The 18,921-nt window shown below is 50.7% G+C and overlaps 8 protein-coding genes across 8 annotated transcripts; 3 read left to right on the top strand and 5 right to left on the bottom strand.

The window, feature by feature from the left end:
* Positions 1 to 656: 656 nt before the first annotated feature.
* Positions 657 to 1,909, top strand: P168DRAFT_346814 (kinase-like protein). Its single transcript, XM_024841884.1, has one exon. It carries the CDS (start codon positions 1,131 to 1,133, stop codon positions 1,809 to 1,811), a length of 681 nt encoding a protein of 226 aa, XP_024691485.1. The 5' UTR covers positions 657 to 1,130; the 3' UTR covers positions 1,812 to 1,909.
* A 532-nt stretch (positions 1,910 to 2,441) lies between these two features.
* Positions 2,442 to 3,922, bottom strand: P168DRAFT_291997 (uncharacterized protein; the record flags this gene model as incomplete). The annotated part of the gene is made up of 4 exons (XM_024837509.1): positions 3,596 to 3,922; positions 3,288 to 3,548; positions 2,547 to 3,177; positions 2,442 to 2,491 (listed from the first exon to the last, which is right to left on the bottom strand). Coding segments are annotated over exons 1-4 (1,032 nt in total), but the record flags the coding sequence as incomplete, so codon positions are not given.
* A 562-nt stretch (positions 3,923 to 4,484) lies between these two features.
* Positions 4,485 to 5,508, bottom strand: P168DRAFT_346806 (uncharacterized protein; the record flags this gene model as incomplete). Its single annotated transcript, XM_024841883.1, has 1 exon — positions 4,485 to 5,508. One exon carries the CDS (start codon positions 5,506 to 5,508, stop codon positions 4,606 to 4,608), a length of 903 nt encoding a protein of 300 aa, XP_024691483.1. The 3' UTR covers positions 4,485 to 4,605.
* Positions 5,509 to 6,516: 1,008 nt separating this feature from the next.
* P168DRAFT_283624 (uncharacterized protein) lies at positions 6,517 to 7,291 on the top strand (the record flags this gene model as incomplete). The annotated part of the gene is made up of 4 exons (XM_024836068.1): positions 6,517 to 6,606; positions 6,703 to 6,828; positions 6,975 to 7,053; positions 7,119 to 7,291. 4 exons carry the CDS (start codon positions 6,517 to 6,519, stop codon positions 7,289 to 7,291), a joined length of 468 nt encoding a protein of 155 aa, XP_024691482.1.
* Positions 7,292 to 7,829: 538 nt separating this feature from the next.
* Positions 7,830 to 8,728, bottom strand: P168DRAFT_239645 (putative thioesterase; the record flags this gene model as incomplete). The annotated part of the gene is made up of 2 exons (XM_024833677.1): positions 7,830 to 8,555; positions 8,648 to 8,728. 2 exons carry the CDS (start codon positions 8,726 to 8,728, stop codon positions 7,830 to 7,832), a joined length of 807 nt encoding a protein of 268 aa, XP_024691481.1.
* Positions 8,729 to 9,220: 492 nt separating this feature from the next.
* On the top strand, positions 9,221 to 10,720 carry P168DRAFT_283622 (uncharacterized protein; the record flags this gene model as incomplete). Its single annotated transcript, XM_024836067.1, has 4 exons — positions 9,221 to 9,266; positions 9,377 to 9,573; positions 9,648 to 10,243; positions 10,312 to 10,720. 4 exons carry the CDS (start codon positions 9,221 to 9,223, stop codon positions 10,718 to 10,720), a joined length of 1,248 nt encoding a protein of 415 aa, XP_024691480.1.
* Positions 10,721 to 10,784: 64 nt separating this feature from the next.
* P168DRAFT_306099 (cytochrome P450) lies at positions 10,785 to 13,107 on the bottom strand (the record flags this gene model as incomplete). Its single annotated transcript, XM_024838991.1, has 3 exons — positions 10,785 to 11,421; positions 11,552 to 11,563; positions 11,876 to 13,107. 3 exons carry the CDS (start codon positions 13,105 to 13,107, stop codon positions 10,785 to 10,787), a joined length of 1,881 nt encoding a protein of 626 aa, XP_024691479.1.
* Positions 13,108 to 14,510: 1,403 nt separating this feature from the next.
* On the bottom strand, positions 14,511 to 16,815 carry P168DRAFT_320415 (uncharacterized protein; the record flags this gene model as incomplete). Its single annotated transcript, XM_024840366.1, has 3 exons — positions 14,511 to 15,986; positions 16,049 to 16,367; positions 16,718 to 16,815. 3 exons carry the CDS (start codon positions 16,813 to 16,815, stop codon positions 14,511 to 14,513), a joined length of 1,893 nt encoding a protein of 630 aa, XP_024691478.1.
* Positions 16,816 to 18,921: the final 2,106 nt, after the last annotated feature.

Genomic DNA, 18,921 nt, shown 5'->3' with positions numbered 1-18,921 from the left:
AGTTGAAATAATTATGATTCCACGAGGTTCACCGATCTTATCTGATTGCGCCAGGTCGATCCTTTAGCCCGTCCATCCATGAAGAAGAGAAAGATGATCTGCGTCGCTATAGACGGGAGTATATAAGTACTCCATCCTGCGTAGCCGTGCAGAGTCAGCTCCTTGATGATGTCGTCGCATTTAAACGGCCCCTTGGCTGTTGAACTTGCGACTGACCGACAAGTCTATCCATGTCCTTCTCATTGATACCCGAAAAGGAGCTGACTTACCATGACACAAGTGTATGTTTATGGCTTTGTACCTACTTAGACCTAGGGTAGCTTACCATGCTACCAGACGAGATGACCAAACACGACATAAATGCCTGCCTGCCACTTAATCCATGTTACTGGTTAGGAGAAGGCACTATTCATGCAACTCTATGCAAAGTTGAGTCAGCATACCTTCACAATGCACGTGACTACATAGATACATATAGAGTCACGTGTACGATGTGTGCTCAGGGGGTTGCTGAACATAAGACACATCATTATCATCCACAACGTCCCCTGTAGAGTCCATCCATCACGATCAGCCGATCTATGGGCCCAGATGCTCTCTGATTCTTTCCACGAGTCTAAATGTTCGATCGATTTCAAGTCTTATCTTGAAAATGGGATTATCTCGTGCAAGGCCAGGCGGAGCTTAATAGTCGTTCGCAAATCTTAATATTCCACTCGGAAGGCCATAAGTGGTAGATCAAGGTGACTTTCAAAGGGGGATTCTGAGCTCTGTGGACAGACCGGTGTCAAATAAGACCCCAAAGCGGCAGAGACGCAAAGAGTATCAGGACTTTATCAGGCTGATAGACCTCAGGTCTCTCCCTCTTCTTAACGACACGGTCAGTGAAGTGGTCTTAGAAGAGTACACCGATGAACGTGACTCCATGTTGAAAATAACATAATACCTGAAGAGCTCGCTCTTGGCCCTTTGCATAATTCTCTGGGAGACAGATACACGATCCGAGAGGATCTTCCAAGGGTTATCTACTCCTTCATGCCGTGAATTCCTTCTCTTCGGCAGATCAGTAAGGCCAAGTTATTAGAACAGTCAGAGATTACGGACGGAGTCTCTCACGTCGTGGATTGTCAATGATAGGACACCATACATTCTCAAGGTTAGTTAACCGACCTCTATACCAGGCCCACGACACAGAAACTATTCGCAATGAGTTGAAAGATCTCGAATACTTTCGAGGAGAACCGAACATTTGCTCAATTGGCTGGTATCGCAGTGGCCACGAATCCGTATACAACATCAAGTGCAACAGAACAACCTCCGTTATCTTTGGCATTCTATCAGTATTCTACCCTGGAGGATCCTTACAAAATCTATTAGATAAGGATCGCGTGAGGGAACATTCCTGGGAAAGCTGGACTATACAGATAGCTACTGCAATAAGCTACTTGCACAAGGCAGGAATAATACACATGAACATTAAACCCTCGAATGTTGTCCTCGACGCAGACGGGAACGCAGTGCTGATTGATATCAGTGGTGTTGGTAGAATTACACACATGTGGCTTGCTCCGGAGATCCGAAAAGAGATATCACCTGCCGGTCTTCCGTTTGAGGTGCGCCAGAGAAATGACACTTGGGCTTATGGCAAGCTATTGTCTGAAATCATATCACATGCAGGGTTTTGTCCTTTTTTGGAGACTTTGAATCACATTGCTTCCTGTCTTACAGGGGAAGACACACAAACGCGCATGGCTCTTCTAGAAGCTATCTCCCAACTAAAGGATGCTGGTGTCGACAGGGCATTATTATAGTATCTTTAGGGCTTTAGGGCATTATGCACACGGCCGAGAAGCCACCAGTGAGCGTATCTCCTTGGCGAGACACAGTCTGGTGGAAACAGATACCAATAATTCTCCTCATACGGCGATAGGCAATTAGTAAACTTAGCAGCTTCATAGTACTCTGGATAGAATCCACTACACTCCCAATCGATCAGTCCAGCAACAATGCAGCGATGGTCTCCTGCAAATTCTACCATGATATCATCCGGACCGAGGTCTCCATGGGTGAACACAACCCTGGTCGATGAAGTTGTCACCGCGACTAGAGGTGTGACTACTAGAATAGGGGGAGGGAAGAATCTGGACTGCTTTACGTGGATCAAGGGGAGCAGATGAAGGAGAAAACAGCCACGGTGGCTGTGTGGCTTTGCACCGAGATGGAGGAAGGCTGTAGATGGCTAGTCAGATGATCCTGCTATGCCCTGATCGTACTATACAATGTCGAATCATGTGCAGTAGTCTTTTTGTTACAGTCCGCCTTCTAGAGATGATCTCCATAACAGATGATGATTATATATAAGAATGTATAGTACTCAAACATATACACATACTCCAATCAACTAGATATAACCGACGTCTTAAACGCCCCCACCACATCACATTCCCGAATCCAGGCACGCGACCAAGAATGACCACTCCGCGGAGGAGTCCTAATAGCTTAGTTAGCAAACTTGACAAGTCCCATTCACACTGCCAAAAACTCACTTTGGAAAAACGACTCCAGGTCCAGCCTCGACGGAGCCACGCTCTCCCCCAACGACTCCACCAGCGACATCTGCAGTTGATAGTCCGCACTCTCACCACCACCAGGGGAAGCCGAATCCGACTCCCTCACAACAGGAAACAAAGACCCATCGACCTGGACGCCCCGCTCGCGCAAGAACCCCTCCACATCGCGACAATCGAACCACCGACCGTCGAGCCCGCAAGCCTCGAGCCGCCTCTGTGCACCGTCCACGCCCACGCCCACGCTCAAGATCCGCCGCGGGAGGCGCATCTTGGGCGGGTAGATGGGGTTACCGGCGGTGTCGCGCGCGGGGTAGTGCGTGCCGGCGCCGCCGATGCAGTAGAACGGTAGGGTGGGTACTTCGAGTGGGTTGTCGGTGTCGGCGCAGACGAGCCGTCGGAAGTAGGGGTACATTTTGGAGCGGTTGCGGAGGCACGGGACGAGGCGGAAGACGCGGTAGATTTCCACGGGGGGCGAGTGGGTGTTGGTGAAGAGGCGGAAGGCGTATTCAAGGCTGTAGCGCTGGAGCTGGCGGGAGAGGGAGCACTCGCGGAAGGCGTGTGAGTGGTTTTTTGTGCTGGGCGAGGGGGTTATTGTAGGCGATGGTTGCTGTCGGAGAGGTGTAGTGGGTGTTTCTATTGTGGTGGTGAAGGGGCTGTCGTTGTGGTAGCCGAAGGGGTGTTCGGAGGATTGGAGTCGTATGATCGCGTTGCTTCGACATTGTCTGTTGGCGCTTGGGATGTCGTCCCCGTTTGGTCGCGATCGCAACCAGCAATATCAAAGATATTATCGAAGCCGGTAACTAGTGGATGGCTGTCCTGCAGCTCAGACACCAGCGCGGCTCTATAGTCTGATAGCGAGTCGGAGATACTCTGCAGTTTCGTTTCCAAGAGTGCGACTCGCTGTTGCGTTTCCTGTAAACTGGCCGCCTTTTTCAAACGGTATGTCTTTTGCGCGCGTCGGATCTGACTTCGTCGTTCCTGGGTCTGTTAGATCCTGTCTCCATTGCGTCACAGACGATACCTACTTCCGATAAGACGGTGGCGCTATCTGGGCCAGATCGCGGACGACCACTGCTCCGGGGCATACGGCCCTGGGAGGACGGTATCATTGGCATTGTTGGCGGTATCGATGTGCAGACCGTGGTGGTTGAAGGCTCAGTGTCTGAGTCCTGGACCGAGGAATGAATACGATCGGCTGGTGGCGTCAGATCTGGATGCGCCGGGGCTGGCGCATTTTGATCGTCTGGGGCGAAATCTCGCGCAGCGAGAAGCTGCCGGAGGTGTGGAGTGGGATCCACCATGCCTCGAGGTTGAATTCTGTTGATCAATGTTGGGTGGAATCGAGATACGATGGGGTGAAAATTGGCGAGTCCTCGGCGAGGCGAGATGATTCTATCCGATAATGTAATCCCTCGGCTGTGGAGATGACCCACTTGTCAGATCATGATAACAACCTTATTGTCAGTCATTATGATAGACACAATGTAAATGTTTGAATAATCATTGTTTCATGTATCAAAATAGTGTATGTTATTAAGATGCGTGATAAACCCCTAATTATGGGTGATCTATCTAGAAGTATAAAGAACCCGACAGTATATTCATTAATCCTGTCTACAAAGATTATAGTGAATTTATTTAATGAACAGACTCTAAATCCCATACAGTGAATATAGCCGTACAAGGAAATTAGTTAAGATTCCTAGGCTTGAAACGAGCTCCTAGGCCAGACCCATCAAACGTCCGTGGGAGTGGTGTGTATGTTCTTGTGGTATAACTAGATAGAGGTCATTATCTGGAAATCAGTACCATGGAGGCAAAATGTAAATATTTGTATACTCATTGGTTCGTGGACCTAGAATCTATATGGTTTGAGGTACACTAAAGCACAGTCTCATATCTTATGTCTGAATAGCTGATGTATTTACCCCTGAAGTACCACCGTGATACGTAGAGTCTCGATTAGAATAAATCGAGCAAACGTCTTGGTATTAAAGACGTCAAGTAGGAACAAGTACTCCTGTCAACTTAAGAACTAGTCGACATTCTTTATTAGACGCTCCTTCAACGCTGAACCACCAGACCCAACCGGCTTGGTGAACCCTCTCCAGCGGACGCAACAGCCACAGTCAACAGTACAGTGACCCTTATGAGTCAAGATCTCCCTCGTAGAATCATACGCATCATCCCTCCGTTTCGCCGCTCGCCGGACCTCCTGACAACAGCCGCAATCGCGAGCGCAGCATCCCATCCGTCGCGCACACTCCTCGCGGTCGTGATCCTCCGTATCCCGCTGCAACTCGTAGTAAAATGCCCTCACCCAGGGTCCAAAATCTTTCAGTGTCGGCAAGTTTCGGTTGACTTTCGCGTCCTTCGAATTGTACTCCCTGTTGACATGGGCCGTATGCCCGAAGTAAGGATTTGCTGCCACAACGACCGTGAACTGATCGGCTTCCTGTGCCAATATCCACAGCGCAGGTAGCACGTCGTCCAAGCTCGCTTCAAGCTCTTGAATGGTCTCCTGGACCTTCTTGCTGCTCGGGCCGTGTGCGTCAATGCGGGCTTCGATGTCGGCCTTGCGCTCGAGAAGGCGCAGCCCGTACTGCTTGGTTGCCATCGTGCCTGTTATGTGTCTGTGCCACTGGGTGTTGAATTTGATTTGTTCCTCCTTGTCGCTGTTCGAAGTGAGCGCTTTGGCCAGGGACAGGATGGCGTTTCCGATTTGGCGGCAACCGATCCTGTAACAGAAGGTTTCGAGGGCGTAGGATATGTTGATTCCGCTCCAGCTGGCCAAGAAATAGACGACGTAGAGCAAGATTATCTGAAGGAAGAACAGAGGCAGGTTGTCATGTTGTAGCAAGCGATATGTGGTTTGATGGAAGATAGCCACGGGAAGTAGACACCCGATCACAACGAGCTGAGTGATAAGGGGATCCATTTCAATAAAGACGGAGCGTTGATGTTATGTGAAGAAGAATGGTCTGGTTGAGAAGATGGGAGCGTGGATTTGTCAATGGTGATAATTGAACTTCTCTATGCGGTCATTCTGATGTGTGTCTAGGAAGGTGCCAAACTATAATGGACCAAGTTGAATATAATCCTCAACATCATGGCAGTTTCCTTGTAGTCACTCAATCGTATAAACAAACTGATTATCTGGTTGAAAATCCACATAGGCTACTTAGTGACATATTACGCTATTGTCTAGAAGTGAATTGAATCTTGACTTCATTGTTCTAGAGTTGTCTATTCATTGTCCCAAAAGGACACTCGCTGATTATCATACTGTTTTGAATGTGACCACAATAGCCCAAGTGAATGAGTTTATTAGAGTCCTTAGTGCAGCCTGGGAGGCTTAGGCCCTATAGTATGAGTTCCTTATATATGCAATATCCATCGTGTCGATCGTAGCTTCCTATCTTGACAATCTCTCCTGGTCTTTCTATCTCAACCACTACACCAAATTGACTACACCAAATTGTTGGATCGGTATCTGGTCGGGCTTGATATAGCTGAGATCCCAACATTTTACAAATCAAAATCTTCTAGCCACAAAACAAAACTGGAAGGGCAATTCTAGGAATATGACAATATACTGGATCCTTGCTAATGAAGTCTGCCTTGAAAGGAACATGGCTACCTCGACCTTCGCCTTCAACCCCAACGCCAAAGCGAACGTTCCCAATTGCACGATGAGGTGAAAAGTGCCATCCAGTCCACCAGCCTCTTCAACCTGGCCCAGCTCCTCATCTTGATGTGGATCTTCAGATTGTTCTGGATCCTTCTTGACGCGCTGTCACTGCTTTTAAACCGCGCCATAAACTGGTCGTAAGTCATGTTCCTACATATCATCCTTCAATTATATAGACTGACACAAGGGTATGAATACAGCTGACCAGAGTGCCTACCAGTGCATCGGTGTGGCCACGATGATTGCCACGAAGCAATGGAGAAGGACGAGGCTTGCCCTCACAGAGAGTGCAAGCACTACAAGGAGAGTGCACCATCATCGCCTCCCAGAGCCCCCCTGGAGCTGGTAGTCCGCCTCCATCACACCCAGGTTTCACCGGCCCAGGAGCTCATTATGACTATCCCAGAGGATATAACAATCCCATCTGTCTCCTCCAAGTAGGCAGACAACATCCATACGGCGTATTCCAAGGCCGAGGCCCCCGGGACCTCCGACGAAGACGATTCGGAGTCTTCCTCGGGGGAGTCTTCGTCCGACATCGAGCCCTGTCCCCACTGCATGACTCAGGTGCGTTAGGGTCGCTGACAGCGGGGTGGCTGGTGTCGAGTGCCAGACTCTTCCGGGAAGGTTGAACTGTCACTAGTGCCAGCAGGGGCGCCATGGTTGTGTCGGGTAGGTAAAAGCTCCCTCTGCGGGGCTTGCAGTGCTTATAGAAAATACTCAATGCAGATAACTGCCTGCTCAATAATGTGAATGACTTTGACCTGACCTCTAACGAGTACCAGAGCATCCGTCAGTTTGAATCTCTGCCAATGGTGTCTTATACATTCCCGTCTATCAAGACTACTATGTGTTAGGTGGGAACGCCGCTGCCCAGGCGGAGTGCTGGGCTCTGAATGCTGCATTTTACCAGACGCATTCGGCGGAGCATGTGCCAACTACAAATGGCCTGACAGAGTCAGTCAGTGCTCCGTACGAGACGAGCTATGGCGGCGAGTGGGGAAAGAGGTCTTCCAGCAGCTACGCCTAGTTTGGGGGGTTAGAATCAGGTGGCGGGAGGCCTGATATGCCAATCAATTTGGACCCAGACGAAGGGGCGGTGGGTAATCTGATTAGTTTGGATGAGGATGAAGTGGAAGAATTTCCACTCATCTTTCTGAATAAAAGTGAGTATAACTTTCGATTTGTACATGTTTAAGCACAATCCCCAACACCAGCGCCAGCGCCAGCGCCAGCACCAGCACCAGCACCAGCACGCCTAGTCGTACAGGCCCTATGTACGAAACCTAAGCATGGCTTGCACCTCTACGTGATTACTAGGAGCTCGCGGATGTTGTTTTTGGTGCGGCGACCCGTCCCTGAGACGCCCTGCCGATCCGCCTTCCAGCGTTGACACCCAAATATAAATGCTACCAGTTTGATATTCATATATCATCCCTGAGGTGTCCAAGATCATCACTCAACCCTGTGAATGACAGCCATATGTCTAATGAATATAGTATACAAGCCAAAAAACACTATGACCCTGGTATACTCTTCTATACGCACAGTGCAAAAGCAGTAGTCCATCACCTCCACATCAAATCCGTATACCTGCCCAACGCAACATCCACCTCTTCAAACGCTCCATGCACCGCATCCCACCCTCTCTTCAGCTGCGCCGCCTCCACATCCCGCTTCCTCCTCTCTTCAATCACTTCCCACGATGCGTCCTCCCGTCCAGGCAACAGCCCACACTGCAGGAGGACCGCCTCCGGCGCCACCGTCTTTCGCCCCTGCTTAAAGACATATCTCGACACAGAAGACGCAAACACCTTCTTCTGCCCTCCCTTATCCTTCTTCCTTTCCAAACCCTCCGCCGTCACATTCTTCTTCCCCCCCTGAAGCACATACTCCCGCGGCCCACTCGCCCCCCTCTCCACAAAATGCGACACCAAATACAACCACTTCTCATCCCACGCCATCACACGCGTCCACACCTCATACCCCTGATAAGGCTTGATCTCCCTCCTAAAAATGCACTGCACACCGCTGAGGATCATCGCCGCGGTGTGGTTCGCCTCCGACGGCATGAATGACAGACACCGGCTGAAGAGGACGAGGCTGAGGCTGCCGCGCGAGATGTCCAGGTCGGTGAAGTACGTCGAGTTGGACTTGTGTAGGTTGTAGTCACATTCTGTGGCGGGGGAACGGGTGCGGTGGATTGCGGGCAGGAAGAGGTGGGTTGGGTGCAGGGGGAGGTTGGCGGTTGGGGAGAGGAAGAGTCGGGTTATGAGGGTGCGGAGGAAGCGGATCTGTTTTTTTTTAGTATTCATATATATATTCAAGAAGACAAGAAAGAAAAAGAGGAGTAGTAAAATAGACATGAGGGTTCTGGGATACTGACATGCCATACAAAGGGGAGATTTTTGTATGCGAGGACGAGCACACATAGAATAACTGGGAGCCAGCTGTCTCCGAGCATCATGTCGATTTTCGATACAGATACTGTGGTCGTGTGTAATGAGTCAAAGTGTTAAACTGTTCAATAGATCTGTTAATGCTTTATATAGACTATGGACGGTTTGTTGGGACAGTGGATCTCAACGGGTTATCATAATCTGCGATATCCACATCTATAAACTTATAGATATCCACCATTATGCCTCAAAGTTATCTACTATGTTTAATGATGTAAATACCAAGATTTTCATCTGTATATATCGGTCAATCACAATTTATACTCGAGTACGCAGACTATAGTCTAAACTCATATACTGTGGTGGTATGACTAGGGCTAGTGCTCGGTCGTTCATATCTTGTGCTACGATATAGTTAGTATACATTATCAGATAAGTTGTATCCTCGGAATGCGCTGATAGTGTACAAACTGAACCTAATGTTGATTGATGTAATCAATGCCAATGAAAACTCCATCAACAATGTTGACAATATCAGAATGTGACAATCCATCTCCGACATGACGCGGATTACATTATCTCGGCCATCCGAATTCTCAACAACAAGTATGTACTTAAAAGTACTTGAACCACCACCCCACCACTTCAGTCAATGTGATCCACCAAGATACAAATACAGAAAATTATCACAATGCCTAATATGATACCATACGCAGTATCCCTCCTCGCCCTATACCTCTACCTCGTCCGAACCCGTCGCTTCAACCGTCGCGATGCCATCCAGTCGCGCTTCAGCGAGAAACATCCCCCCTCAAGCATGACCGTCGGCGAAGCGCACCAGATCGTGCGCGAGCTGCGCGAGCTGGAGTTTCCTTACTCTATGCACAATGCGATGAAACTGTCTTTATTAAAGGTACCCCTTCCCTCCACCATTCCACCTCAACATCCTACACAATCCAATCCAACCAATCTAACATATCCAAAAAGACAGCCTCAATCCCAACAATGACCAAACTCTTCGTCGCAACCGGCCAACTCAACGCAAAAAACGCCCCCAAGCGCGCCGCCGACACCGAAATCGTCCTCAGCGAAGTGCACGACCGCCTACCCGGTTCCGACGCCCACCTAGCCGGCATCGCACGCATGAACTACCTGCACGCGCGGTACCGCAAAGCCGGCAAGGTCCTCGACGAAGACATGCTGCACACGCTAGGCAGCGCAGTCGTGGACATCGTGCGCACGGTAGACGGCACAGAGTGGCGGGCGCTGACGCACGTGGAGCGGTGCGCGGTGGGCGTCTTCCATAAGGCGCTCGGCGATGCCATGCAGATTCGCTTTGAGGGGTTCTTGCCGTCTGGTGGAGCGGAGGGGGAGGGGTGGCGCGATGGGGCGCATTTCGTGGATGAGATTTGTGAGTGGACTATGGGGTATGAGAAGAGGGTGGCGGTGCCGACTGAGTCGACGAGGACGGTGGGGGGGAGGTTGGTTGGGTTGGCGACTTGTAATGTGCCGGGGTTTATGAGGGGGGTGGTGGAGAGGGTTGTTGCGTCGAAGCTGGATGGGCATGTTAGGGTTGCGTTGGGGTATGTTTTCTTTCTTTTCCCTTCTTTTTCCTTCTTTCTTCTTTGAACCCGATACTAATGATCTACAGACTACAAGAACCCGGCCCGATCCTAACTTCAATCCTACGAAGCGTCCTCGCCCTGCGACGCCTCCTCCTCCGGCATCTAAGCCTCCCCCGGCCAGACTCCAAGCGCGTGCGGGTCCTCAACGAGACCCCCAACCCGACAACCGGGCTCTGGAACACACAGATCTGGGTCGCGCACCCGTGGTACCTGCAGCCGACATTCCTAAACCGCTGGGGCCTCAAGGCGCTGGTCATACGGTTGTTCGGGACAGGTGCGGTTCCCAGCGCGCAGAACGAGTATCGCGAGGCCGGGTACGATGTGTGGACTATTGGGCCAACGGCGCAGGAGGGGCGCGGACGAGATGAGATGGAGGTTATGGTTGCGGAGATGAAGGCTATGGATTATGCGGGGGGGTGTCCTTTTCATGCTTGATGGGGTATTAACTCCTTTATATAACACAACTATCCAGCCTATACCAGTATATAAGCATACAAAATTATAACCCCTTCCTCATAAAAGCCTCCCACAAAAACACAACCTCCCCATCAACTCCCCTCTCCTCCGTAACAGGCTCCTCCTTCCACACCACAAACCCCATCCCCTCATACCACTCCTGCACACTAAACGCCGGCGGTGCCACCCCAAACTTCGTCTCCCAGATACCCCTCCACTCGGGCTCGTACACATACCGCTTGCTCAGGGCTGTCAGTTCCAGCCACTGCGCGCCCCGCGCGGAGGCTTCTTTTTCGATGAGTTGCATTGCGCGGCGGCCGGTGCCGCTGCGGCGGTGGGTGGGGTGGATGAAGAGGGTTTTTATGGAGAGGGTTTTGGGGGTGGGGGTTGGTTCTAGGGAGATGTGGCCGCAGTAGATTTTTGTGTCTGTGTCTGTGGTTGTTGTCGTATTCGTGGATGTATCTGTGGTTGTGTTGGTAGAGGATGAGGATGAGGATGCGGAGGTAGATGACGTGACTATCCAGAAAAGCACTTTCAAGCTCTCAGTCTGCAGCTGCTTCCAAGTAGATAGGGTAGCGGGATCATAGTCCCATCCGCAGAGGCGGCGTTGGTGAGCGAGTTCTGTGAATTGGGATGGGTCGTTGAGGTCGATGGAGGTGAGATGGCAGTTGGACATTTTTCTTCTTCACTTCTCTTCTCTCCTTTATTTCTTCTTAGGTATGGTTTCTTGATTGTATCAATTTAGGAATACTTTTGGTGCGCGGTTAGAGAGGGCAAGTCGAGAGATGTAATGATTATGCTAGTGCTTACCTTACCCAAGCACTAACATAGTCCACAACAACATCTACCCAGTCTATAGTATCCCACCAACCCATCAACCCCCCTTCTCCCCAACCTCCTCTCCCTCCCCCTCAATAACCCCCCGGTGTCTTGCACTCCTCACCCTAAACACAGCCCTAACATCCCCCTCCAGCACCCCCCCTCCCTCTCCCCCCATCCAATATATCAAACCCCCACAACAACCTCGCAACCCCAATCAAAAGCGTCGACCTCGCAACATGATGCCCGGGACACAACCTCCTCCCAAACCCAAACGCCGCAACCTGCCCCTGCAACCCCTCATCCCCCACAAACCTCCCGGGTCTAAACACCCCCGGATCACCCCAGACCCCCTCATCCATATTCATAGCATACTGATTCGCAATAACAGTCGCCCCGCGCGGAATCCGATACCCCATGTACTCGTCGTCCTGGATAACAGCGTGCGGGACTGCGATCGGAGAAATGGGTTTCCAGCGGAGTGCTTCGCTCACGAACGCGCGAATGTAGGGAAGTTTGTCTGCGTCGAGGTCTGTGAAATCCGGCATGCGCTCTTCGCCAACTACGGCGTCTAGCTCCGCTTGTGCCTGCCTCACGGTATCTGCATAGCGCAGTGCAGCTAGCACCACAACCTCCAGCACCATCCGGGTGGTATGCACGCCCGCAACGTACAGCTCGCCGACGGAGTAACTCAGCGCGTCGCTGTCACTCAACAAGGCAGTCTCAGCACCCGCCTTGCGCTGGGTGCTCGTAATCTCTCGCGCCCAGTTCCAGCAATCAGTAGCCTCCAGCGCGCTGCGGCAGCACTCGCTGTATACACGCTTCGTCTTCTCGTGGATAGCGGCTGCTTGGGAGCGCCAGCGCATGATGAGATTTCGAGGAAGGACATCCAAGAAGGGGAAGAGCTCTAGTAAGACCCCCATCGTAGACGCACCCTGTAGCACGAACGTCGCCATCTCGTTGATCTGCTCGATGCGGCGGTGGTCTGCGTCGTCTTTGCCTTTTCCTTGACCTTTACCGAAGGCGAGGGTGAACATCAGGTCTGCGGTGTAGTTATGGAACGCGGAACTAAAATCACTGCTGTGGAGGAAGCTACGCAGCAGCAGTTTGCTCTGAGAGTCTTGCAACCCCCGATACATATCCACAGCGCGAACATTAAGCACACTCGCATGCAACCGCCGATTAAGTCTCCACTCAGGCCCATACGGCATAAACGCCGCGGCAAGACCCTTGTGCAGGTATCTGTCCAGGAGGACGGACGGGGCGCGCGAGCTGTAGATGCTGCCGCGCTTGTCGAGCAGGTCTTGCGCGGCGCGGCGCGTGCCGAGGATGATGTAGGTTCTTGTGCCTATGTTGGCGCTGACGATGGGTCCGTACTGGTGAGTCCATTTTGTGAAGGCTGTGTGGTTGGTGGGGCCGGCGAGGTGGGCTGTTAGGGTGTTTGGGCCTGGGGGGAGGGGGGGAGAGCGGCGGCGGTTGCGGTGGTGGCGGAGGGTGAGCCAGGTGCATGCTAGGGTGAGGAGGATGAGGGCGGAGAGGGTGAGCATGGTGTTTTACTTTGTAGTTGGCCGGGGATATTTATCTAGTAGGCTGGGATGTTAGATCTGCTTGTGGCTGTGATTCTTGACTGGTATGGATGGTATACTTGCGTTCATCTACCGCCACAGATCTCGAGTCTCGATATCAAGCGCGAGAATGCTCCAGCGACACTGTCTGGGAGAATCACGCAAGAGAAGAAGGGCAAACTAGGGATGGATGTCTGGCTGCATAGTACTGCAGTCGTGTGGGTCCGGGTTGAACCAATAATGGAGTGGATGATCAATGCAGTTGAGGTTGTTGCTTGAGGAAAGACGGTGGGACGTTTGGACTAGTGGGTTGGGTTTGCAAGTCTATTGTGAGTATGTAATTGAGAGTTTCTGGTAGGTAGGTAGGCAGTAGTAGTATTTGGAGTAGTAGATTGACTAGCTGGTAGACAAATAGAGAAGAGAGAGAGGAACAGAAAGATGGACTTCACCGATCTCAAGCAGGTAGATACCCTCAAACCAGACGCATCTTCCACACAACAAACCAGAAAAACCCACACAAATACAACCCAACTCCCCAGCTATGCTAGTCAACATTGAATAGTTGAGAAAAAAAAAGAAAAGACGATCCAACCTGACCGAGGGATATCTAATCCGGAACCCACTTTGCGATCTAATCTTATCAGATAATCAGTAATCCACAATATCTCAGCTCCTACTGGATTGTGGCAGGTTGCAATGTCTGCGAGATTACTATTAACTTCTTTTGACTGGCTTGTTGGTTCATTTTCTGAGAAGTGGGTAGTGTCATCGGTACATGTCAGCTTCGCATACAGTAGGAAAAATATAGAAATAGTCAAGGGCATAAATAATAATATTACAAACATAATAACTGCTGCACAATTTGATAAGCACGAGAACCTCCTCAGTCTTGAAATACTAGACAGAATATCACGTTGCCTCCAGACCGCATCCTGAACATAAGTACAAGAATGATAATAATAAAATAATATGATCAAACTGCCCAACATGGTATTACTAAGGGCGAACGAAAAAAAAAAACGCAACTTCCACAGGTGTCTGGAAACCAATCGTTATATTCAATGCCATCCCAACCGTCGCTTGTTCTATCACTGTCCCAATTTTCAGCTGAAAGGAATAAAATAGAATGAAATAGAAGTCAAAAAGAGAAAAGAGAAGAAGAAGAAGAAATTCAAAGAAAAGTGGAGAGAGACTGAGAGAGAGGATGTGAGAGGAAGTATGTGAGGGATTATGTGTGTGAGAGATTATGTGTGTGTGAGAGTTTGTGAAAGAGTTTGTGAGAGAGTATGTAAGAGAGTATGTAAGAGATTATGTGAGTATGTGAGAAAGGAAGAGAGAGAGAGAGAGAGAGAGAGAAACATAAAATCGCTAAGTCGTGTCATGTATCATGCATTCATCATCACCACGCCCGAGTTCATGACCTGATCGATGGCCGGTGTCTCGATCGGGGCCGTCTGGCTGACAGTAAGTGGGTTCTCAGCGAGCGTCTCCACCAGTGATTCCGGCCGACCCTCGACCGTGAATAGCACTTTGAGTATGACACGCTGCCGGTGACCGCCTGGCCCCGCCACCTTCTCATGCCGGGTGTGCGACAGGATCGTGCGTACCAGAGACCGGAGACGTTGATCCGTCGATGCGTCCTGAATCACATCCAGGCCGTCGATCACGCACACCATCAGCGGGGGGGCGTAGAAGAGCAGCACGTCGACCAGGGACAGCACCTCCTTCCAGCTCGTGAGCTTGCCATTTAGTGGCACGAAGCGCTCGCTCTCGAGATCGCACGCGGCGTGACTCTCCAGCACCGGCGGTAGGAAGTCGATCAACTGTCGGATGAGACTGTAGGCGAGGGCAATCAGGCCCTGTTCGAATAGGGTCATCCCGTCCCGTGGATCGGTGGGTAGAGAGCAGAAGTGGGAGATGACGGGGATCTGGGCCTCCCGGGCGGACACGGCAAAGCACGCGGAGATGCCGGCCACGGGGCTCGACAATCCCATCGACGGGGAGCCACACACGGCCAGCACCTGCGAGTGCACCGTGCTCGCCCAGTGATTCAGCGGCTCCACGAGGCTGGCATCGGCCGCCACGGGGATGGTGAGACCCAATCCGGCCACCTGATCGTCGCTGTCGAAGAAGTCCTGGAGGTGCGCCGAGGCAATCTGCAGCCCCACGCGCGTACACTTGTGCTTGGACCCCTTGGACCAGCTGAACCTCGAACTATCTTGGGAGGGCGAAGCTGTTAGTCCGGACTGCTCTGGCGCCAGGAGACCAGCCGGCATACCTATGTCCTGTGTGGCGGCTGTGGTCAAACACGTGATGCCGCCGTTCGACGGGCCCTCTTGTCTCAGGAGCCCGCTTGCCGAGTCCCTCATCAATTTGAGGAGCACCTTCGTGCCCGCGGTCATTGTCAGATTATCCGCCAGGTGTTGTTGGATCTCCCATATCTGCTGGCTGACGATGGCCAGCTCCGCAGCGAATTTGCGCTCCGGTTTCTGCAGTCCGATCTGGCTCAGCCGGGTTTCTTCCCAGAAAGCTAGGTCGAGATCGGCGCGGCGTTGGGCCTCGGAGCCACAGTCGTCGATGTCCATAGCGTCTCGAACGATCAGTCTGACGGAACTCTGAATATAGGTGACGAGCGTTTTGAAATATAGGTAGACGTCCTGGTTGGGGCTTTTCAACAGTCGGCATTTGGACATGCCCACGTACCACCGCATCATTTCACTGAGGGTGAAGAAGGTCAACGAATAGAAATAGACGATCGACCAAGTGACATCCTGGTTCCGCAAAGCCTCTTTGGCAGATTTGTTGATTTTGACGAGGATCTTGGTCATGCCTTCCATGACCCTGGGGTAGTCCGCCGACGCCTAGGACGAGTCAGATGTGTTGCTTTCGAAGGGAGGGTTCAGGTCTGATCGCTTTTGCCTACCTTGATGATGGACTGGAAGACCCCGTATAGGAGGGACAAGTACAACTCGTGCTTGGGCAAACGCACCAATAGGGGGGAGTGATAGTCAAGGGTCGAGATGAGGCGCTTCAAACGCGACATAGATCGGCTGAAGTGGCTCTCTCGTTCGCTGGCTATCCAGGTGGCCTGGACGGAGCCCACGAGGTTGACCACGTCGCTCGAATTTTGCAAGCGTTCATGGCAATCGACCTGGTCCGCGGGCGGAAGGTGTCTCTGGAACACCGTCCAGTACTGCGACAGCTCATTATATTCGACATCGAGGGTAGCAATGACCGAGTGTCTGTACACTTGTTAGCATGTTCAGCTATACAAGACCGGCGGCACTGGTTGGACGATTTGCGTCTGCAGAAACCCAGCAGCGAAGGCAGGGTCGATGATCCGCAGATACGGAGATCGACAGCGAGAGTCACACACAGACGGAGCGGGGTCCAGCAACAAATAAAGAGGCAAGCCGGATAAAACGGTGAAGAAAGACGGACATGGGAGGGTCATCTCGGTTATTATCATACAAAGAAAGGAGTAGACTAGGTAGACTGCACATCCACAACAGGAGAAAAATTGCCAAAAACGCCCAAAAGAAAAAGATAAATGGGAAAAACACACAAGCTAGATGAAAATGATCATACGTACGACGATAGAAACCTCTTTTCGAGTCGCTTCTTGATGGCAAAGGGATGGTCCTCAGCCGGCGAAGAGGCCGCTGGGACGGAGGTTGGTTGGGGGGACATTTAGCAGCCAGAGCGGCAACGGACTGCCGGTGAAGGGCCCGCACGACCAGCACGAAACTCGTTGACGGGATCGATACTCATACCAGGGGCCCAGGATGGGAATGAAGGAGGACGGTCAATTATAACGGGAGGGACGGAGGGCGGAATCCGAGGCAGATATCGGACGGAGAGGAAGGAAGAGGGACCCGAGAGGGTCGGTTAGGATCATACAGCGGAGAGGTTCACTGTTCAGATGGATGTCTAAAGATGGCATGGGATCGTCATGGTCTTTAGTTGCAACGGGAGATCCCGTGCGGAGACAGGAGAATCGAACCACACTTGTTTGGGAGAGGAAAGGAAGTGAAATGGAAGTGAAATGGAAAGGAAATGAGAAGGGAAATGAGAAGGGGAAAGAAACATCACCAAGAGGGAGAGATGGAGAGGGGCAAAAACTTTAGGAGTGAGAAGAGAGAGAGAGGACAGAGAAGAGGGACAAAAGATCCATAATAATAATAAAAATGAAAAGAGAAAATGAAATTAGAAAAATACAGCCAAAGTACCCTCAAGGTACGATCCTCTACCTAAAGTAATGTACTATTGTGTTCTATTGTGTCATGGATTGTTTACTTGGACATCTTGTTCTTTCAGTATTTCAGCCAGATTTACCATGGATCTAGCCTATGCGAACTTGGGTCGATGAGTTGATTCTACCATCTATCCTGAATTGACTGGATCCCCCGACCATCTTCCACAAGGAAGAATCTCCCACGTACCAGGCAGTAGAATTATCAAGAAATAACCAGAAAAAATAAATAATAATAATGATGATGATAATGATGATGATTAGGGAGTAAATAACCGTGGCTCATGACCAGGATGATTCACAGAAAGTGACAGGTGAGTTGCTCTCTTATCCATCATGAATAAGAGAATCCACAGAATAATGTCCAGTTCGATGGGAGCCTCGGCCTGGTCTGGCCGGACATGACTGCTCGAGACACCCAATCAACACCCCCCATTCCAGCCCGCCATGGCCGGTGGACGTTCGAGGCCTCGAATGGAAACGGAGATTTGCAGCTGGATAACTCTTCCACCTTGGTTGGGCCTATCGTTGCCCCTCTTTCTCTTCTCTCTTCTCTCTGCTTCCCTCTTTTTTCCCTGTTTTTCTTTTTGTAATTTTTTTATTTTTTATTTTTATTTTTTTTTTCCTCTTTTTTTCTCTCCACCTTCAATTATTTATTGTTTGTATTTTACGATTCATGTCTGATTGTATAGGATAGAGTTTCCCATTATGACTTTCTAACATATAACTCAGTCGAATTTCACAATCTCACCACTCCTCTACTCCGTACTACCAGCTGGTATGCCAGGTGGCTGTTGTTGGATGCTGACGATCCGATGGTCGGAGCTCTCCCATATCGGGCAATCATAATAGTCCTAGTATACCTCAGGCTTCATGGTTTCATCGTCGCTTCCAAGGGCCCAATTCACCAACTCTTCTAGGATTCCCCCCTCCTGTATCTCCATCATGACGGTCTGACAACAGAACATTCCACCTCTCTACTCCCTTCCCGCATGTCTGCCATCTGACAGTGTCATCTGTCAGTCGCTTGTGGTGGACAAGGTAAATAAATCAAGTAATTCGAGTGAGATGCAAAGAGGAAAGAGGAGATGGAACCAGCCCTCGCACGGATGTCCTGCTGTCCGTGTTCGTTTGAGCCTGCTAGTCCCTCGTAACTACTGCAGTCGATGTTTTCATCCTTCCTCATCCGAAAGTACTTGGGTACCTTACATCCCGTCTGTTGTATATATTCGAATTGTGCTTTTTTTAATTAATCTCTATATTGTTATAATATTGATGAGCTTTCTTCTGAGAAGAAAGTGTAGTGGGCTAAAATAGTCTCCTTCCCTCTTCTTCCCTCTTGACCTCTGCTAGCCCAAAGAGGGACACTAAGACCGAGGCCAAAGTACGTTGACAGGTGTACTATCCGTAGTTCGACAGGGGTTCGACCAGTATAACGAAGTACTAACAGGAAGGAGGATGGGTGGAAAAGTCCTCCCACCTCCAAACCCTGCACCAACCACCCAACCAGAACGACGATATCGCTTCATCCTGACCACTTTCTC

This window comes from Aspergillus campestris (assembly GCF_002847485.1).
Source record: "Aspergillus campestris IBT 28561 chromosome Unknown P168scaffold_9, whole genome shotgun sequence".
NCBI lineage: Eukaryota > Fungi > Ascomycota > Eurotiomycetes > Eurotiales > Aspergillaceae > Aspergillus > Aspergillus campestris.
Note: the sequence above shows the minus strand (reverse complement) of the source record. Positions and strands in the feature narration are given on the sequence as shown.

Coding starts and splice junctions, on each gene's coding strand:
- P168DRAFT_346814 (XM_024841884.1), top strand. CDS start 1,131: ATGATAGGACACCATACATTCTCAAGGTTAGTTAACCGACCTCTATAC.